Here is a 6000-nt window from a genome sequence, read left to right as displayed (position 1 = left end):
ATCTCATAGGAAGCATGACTAATCTCCGTTGTCGTTTGTCACATCCCGGCCCGGGGTCCACCACATCCCAGGCCCGCTTCACCACCGTAGCACAATATTGTCCGCTTTGGGCCCCGACTACGCCCTCACGGTTTTGTTTCTGGGAACTCACACGAGAACTTTCCAGTGGGTCACCCATCCTGGGAGTGCTCTGGCCTCCTTCTCACTTAACTTCGAAGTTCCTACAAAACCCGAAGCCAGTGAGCTCCCAAAAGGCCTCGTGTTAGGTAGGGATGAGAATATACATTTAAGGATCATTCCCCTGGGCGATGTGGGATGTTACATCATTGACACAGTTAGTTTGGCTACTGTACAAGAGATCAGGCAGGAAAAGGGTTTTGCAGGTACGGGTGCAAAATGATTAGAATAATCTTTTTCTCACACATGGTCGTTGTCAATGGCTTCGACCGAATAGACTCAGATAACAGCACGACGAGTTCTACATACACAATAGATGGAATTTGAAGAGGGAGGAGCTGTCATCGACGTCGCCGTGTGGGTGTGGACTGGTTGGGTTTGTATAGGGTGGATTTTTAAATTATTTTTTTCTTTTTTCTTGTTTGCTATTTCAGCTGATGCTGATGTGGTAAAATGTTAATGGTTATTGTTTAAGTCCTTAAATGTCATTTTATAAGAGGAGATATTTGTCATTGGAATTTACATTTAAAGTAGGTGGAGTGATAAGACAATGGGGTGGCTTAACACCACACACCCTCTCTCTCTCTCTCTCTCTCTCTCTCTCTCTCTATATATATATATATATATATATTATTCTATTTTGTAGTTTATGATGAAAAATATATATTTTAAGTATAAAAAAATATTTATTTACACGAAATATAATAGATTTACTTAAATTTGTCTAGTTCCCCTAGGCGCCCGCCTAGACCCCGCATAACCACCTAGGTGCTAGGCCCCAGCTTACCGCCCGACTAGCGCCTAGCGTCTTTTAAAAAATTGGAATAAATAATTAGTTGTCTCATAAAAAGTTTATGAAAAAAATCTAGGCTAAAAAAAGAGTATAACTCTTGTTTAGATTATTAATATCATGTTGAACGTGTTTAATGTTACTTCGTTAAAATTTTGTTAGAAAATAATTTAATATAATAAAACTTTAGTCAAAGAGAAAAAAGAGTATATTGCACATATGTCTAATGTAGTATATTTTTTGTTGTTCTCTCTTAATGAGTCCATTTGATAATAGCGTGCTGCAACACTATTTTTAGTGAAGTTGACAGATTCCATGGTATTCACACAAAATTTTAAAGAATAGTCTTTAAAACATTATTGGCGCCCTTTCAATTCCTCATGCATGTATTTTTAATTAGCGAAACAATCACAATAAGATGTTGAACAAAGCTCACAAATATCTATTTAATTACTTAAAAGAAATATGAATAAAAATATACAATGTCTATCCCCAAACATTGCGATAGAGAGATGCAGATGTTTTATTTTCCCAGAAGGAAAAAAAAAAAGAAATTTAAATTGCAGACATTTTTTTTTTTGGAAACTATTTAAATTGCAGACATTAATATTTACTTTTATTGTCCGAAAGGCTCTGTAATCGAAAATCCTCTTGCGCAACACGTATATCGTTAACATCGATGAGGACGAGGGGAAATAAATGTAAAAAAAAAAAAAGAATTAATATTTCAACTATAAATATGCAAGAGGTACTTAAGCTCTTCATTCAAAAAAGGAAGCCCCGCTTCTATCCTTCATCCTCTCTCTCTCCCCTCTCCGCCTCCACTCTCTCTTGCTCTCCTGCACTGTTTTCACTCGTCTCTCAGCTTCCTTGAACGGACGGCTCATCGCGTGACAGAAACTACGATCTTTGCGCCTGCATCGTCAGATGTACGTACCGACTCTTCCTTTACATTTTTTGCTTTGGTATTTTTTTTCACATAGTTTCGGCTACGTTTTTCGTTTCTGATCGCCTAGGTTTCCTGCCAGCTGGATTTAATTGTGAAATGTCACCTGCTTACAGTTTTTGATTTGCTAGGGATATGATTCAGCAGGATAGGGTTACGGTTTTGTAGATCAGAGCTCTAATTCTGTTTATCTTTCCAGCAGCAAGAGGACGAGGAGATGCATGTGCCGCTTTCGAATTTGGCTGGAAGCTCTCGGGGCATGGAAGGTTTCGTATTTTTTTGTGGTTTTCGATGATCCGTTGTTTGAATTTCATAAGTTTGCGTTTACAGTGTGGTTTTGAAGCTTTGCATGTTGCATAATTGAGCTTAAAGAATTAATTTTTGTGTGTGTTATGTTGTGTACATGATTAGTGTGCAAGTCATTTAATTTTCTTCCGGGTTTTGATAATCTTGTTTTGAAATTTATGGTATTTGATGTGGTGGGAGTAGCTCAAGTGGAGCAGACTAATGCATTTGAGGATCCTCAAAAGATGAAATTCACTTGGACAATTGAGAACTTTACTAGGTTGGACAACAAGAACCACTACTCTGACATCTTCGTTGTTGGCGGCTTTAAATGGTATTTTCCTTGTCAACCACATGTCAAAGTCGATTTTGCACGTACGCCCTTAGTTGGTTTATAATTGTATCTCGCTAATTGGGTTTTATATTGCTTTGCTTTGTTTGATCAGGCGGATAATAATGTTTCCCAAGGGAAACCAAGTGGACGCGTTATCAATGTATTTGGATGCAGCAGATTCTGGGACATTGCCATATGGGTGGAGAAGATTTGCGCACTTTAGCTTGGCTGTAGTTAATCAGATCGATACCAAGTACTCAGTAGAAAAGGGTATATTTCTTTAATTATTAGTCTTATTTCTTTTTCGAATTCAAGTTGTGCTTTTGCTTGGTTGTCGTTTTCCGTTTTCTTTTCCTAATTTCAATACTAGCTTCTCTTGGTTGTCGTCCTATTGTCATTTAAACCTAAGGGTTTCATTTAGAACTTATTATTCTCGGGGTGAACGTACTAGCTTTCAACTTCGTAGTTCTTGGGCGATGCCATTTGAACGCAATCAATCTATAAGTAATCACCCTAATCTCTTTTATTATCAGATTTTAATTCCAATTTTACTCCCAGAAAAATAAAAACAATAAAGTAAAACTTCTTCCATCCCTTCCTCTCTAACATCTTGGCCAACAGCAGCAACGCGCACCATGGCATACCCATCTGCCCATCGTGACATTTTTTTGGAATTTATTTTAAATTTGACAAAAAAGATTGAGAAAAATTGTGGAGTAAAACGTACTAACAGATGATAGAAATTAATTCAAATACAATAGATTTGTTCTTCTATAGTCATCTAGATGTTAAATAAATTAACGGTAAAACGTGCAATAAAAAATAATGGGCAGATTGAATTCTGGGTAATGAAAAGGCTGAATATACTAAATCAAGGGTTTCAATTTATTAAGTGATGAGCTTGAAGTGGGACTTGCGACGTTTTTAAAATTAGAGTTGTGAAGTACAAATATTCTAGGCCAGAACCAAATGTAGTGGGGCTGGCAATGGATTCTATTTTGTTGGTGTGGCTCATGCTGTAGAACAATACAACAACAACAACAAAGCCTTTTCCCACTAAGTGGGGTCGGCTATATGAACGCCATTGCACTCGGTTCTGTGTCATATCCTCTGTTAGATCCAAGTACTCAAGTCTTTTCTTAGAGTCTCTTCCCAAGTTTCATGCTGCAGAACAATAATTTGAATTAATGCGTTTAACAAAAAACTAACAATCTTTAATCATTTTGATTGTTGTATGATGTTGCAGACACACAACACCAGTTCAATGCAAGAGAAAGTGACTGGGGATTCACTTCATTCATGCCTCTTGGTGATCTTTATGACCCAAGTAGGGGATATCTGGTGAGCGATACAGTTGTGGTTGAAGCGAAAGTTACTGTCCGTAAGGTTCTTAACTACCAGTCATATGACTCAAAAAAGGAAACTGGTTATGTTGGGCTTGAGAATCAGCGGCAAAGTGGTTATATGAATTCTCTACTCCAGACGTTTTACCATATACCATACTTTAGAAAGGTAGTTTACATGATATCCTGTTGTCATTGTAAGCCAAACATGAATTGTCTTGTGAATTTTTTATGAAAAATCTTAATTTTGGAGTTACTTACCAGGCTGTTCATCATATGCCAACAACTGAGAATGACATGCCTTCAGGAAGCATCCCTTTGACACTAAAACGTTTATTCTATAAGCTTCAATACAGTGACAGCATTGTTTCAACTAAAGAATTGACCAAGTCTTTTGGGTGGGATACACATTATTTGTTTATGAAACATGACGTCCATGAATTTAATAAATTTCTTAGTCAAAAGCTTGAAGATAAAATGAAGGTATGGGAATGTTTCATTTTGACCATGAGTTTAATTTTCATTTCACCTACAATTTTTATAATTGTTATGTTGGTTCAGGGAACTGTTGTGGAGGGTACAATACTGCAGTTATTTGAAGGACATTACATGAACTACACTGACTGCATCAATGTGCACTACAAATCTGAAAGAAAAGAGTCATTTTATGGTAACGTTTCTTGTCACAATCTTCATTTATTATGAGTTGGAAGTATTTCATGAATGTCAGTGCATGCTACTGGTTTCTTCTTATTGCTTTGCAGACCTCCAGCTTGATGTCAAAGGCTGTCGGGATGTCTATGATTCTTTCGATAAGTATGTGACAGTTGAACATCTTGAGGGTGACAATAAATACCGTGCGGGACAATATGGTTTGCAGGTTATATTACTGAATTTCTATTGTTGACTGCATTTATACAGTAACTCTAATCTGAGTTTGCTCTTAGTTGCTTCCTTCCACAAACCACTTTATGGAAATAGTGGTTTTACATTATTTCCTAAGCCAGTGAGATTTTTAATGTATGGTTCTTAAAACATTTGTGGGGTCGTGCATGTTATGTTTTACTTTCTGATTGAATGATGTCCACAGTTTTTCCTTCCATTAAACCACTTGCTGAAGCCACTATTCTTACACATTTTCCTCGATAGTGAATTTTATAAATATTATTCTCAAGGATTATGTTGTCTGCTTATTCCAGGTTGCTAAGAAGGGTGTTCTGTTTATTGACTTCCCTCCTGTTCTTCAACTTCAGCTAAAGCGATTTGAGTATGATTTTGTGCGGGACACTGTGGTTAAGGTCTGTAACGGAACTAATCTACATGCTTCAGCTTCATCTATGCTTACATGAAGCATTGAATCTGTGATTCTTTGTTGAAGATGTAGCATGCATCTTAGTCGCTAATGTATGCAAAGATATGTTTCTTCAAATTATTTATTGATCCAAGTGAAGGACTTGAGCTCACCTTATGGTTTCATCCAACTCTTAGTTTAATTTTTGTTTCACTATTGCATTCTGAGAGATGGATATAACCCTATTTGAATGGTGTTTTTTTTTTTTTTTTCAAAATGTCTGCAGCGTGAACCATTTTTTCTTCATACTAGTTAAATTGAACTGCCTCTATCTAGTGCATTATCTTTATTTGAAATTATATAAACTAATTAAATTCGTTTTTATTTCTTGGGCTGCAATTGTTTGTTCGGTGTGAAAATGATATTTCATAGATGGAAAGCAAATAAACTATCATGGTAAGAATATTGTATTATTTGTTTTTGCCAGGTAAATGATCGCTATGAATTTCCTATTCAACTTGACCTTGATAGGGAGAATGGAATGTACCTATCACCTGAATCAGATAGGAGTGTCCGCAACCTCTACACTCTTCATAGGTAACCATAATAATAGTAGTTGATTGGGTTGGATGATTAAAAAAGCGCGCTAACTTTAACGATAGTGTTAAAAAATTCCTAACAACATGCTACTTACTATGATACTTAATTACTGTTGCAGTGTCTTGGTTCATATTGGTGGGGCGCATGATGGACGTTACTGTGCTTTCATAAGGCCAACCCTCTCTGACCAGTGGTATATGGATCTCCTGGAATCAAAGCTCGGTCCTCTTTTAC

At 36.6% G+C, this 6000-nt stretch overlaps 2 protein-coding genes across 2 annotated transcripts in view; both read left to right on the top strand.

The window, feature by feature from the left end:
- Positions 1-308: 308 nt before the first annotated feature.
- LOC139187702 (ubiquitin C-terminal hydrolase 12-like) lies at positions 309-5224 on the top strand. The gene is made up of 10 exons (XM_070809009.1): positions 309-383; positions 2113-2179; positions 2325-2532; positions 2645-2802; positions 3779-4044; positions 4140-4358; positions 4437-4545; positions 4640-4691; positions 4797-4881; positions 5075-5224. The coding sequence occupies exons 1-10, from the start codon at positions 309-311 to the stop codon at positions 5222-5224; spliced, it is 1389 nt and encodes a 462-aa protein (XP_070665110.1).
- The window catches only part of LOC103423244 (ubiquitin C-terminal hydrolase 13-like), a 46786-nt gene continuing 45626 nt past the window's right edge, over positions 4841-6000 (top strand). The window contains exons 1-4 of the mRNA XM_070809722.1: positions 4841-4895; positions 5075-5173; positions 5654-5763; positions 5885-5959. Of these exons, the coding sequence (XP_070665823.1) occupies positions 5708-5763; positions 5885-5959 (131 nt within the window). The 5' untranslated portion in view covers positions 4841-4895; positions 5075-5173; positions 5654-5707. The remainder of the gene's footprint in view (positions 4896-5074; positions 5174-5653; positions 5764-5884; positions 5960-6000) is intronic.

This window comes from Malus domestica, chromosome 12 (assembly GCF_042453785.1).
Source record: "Malus domestica chromosome 12, GDT2T_hap1".
Lineage (NCBI taxonomy): Eukaryota > Viridiplantae > Streptophyta > Magnoliopsida > Rosales > Rosaceae > Malus > Malus domestica.
This window is presented reverse-complemented; position numbering and strand designations above follow the sequence as displayed.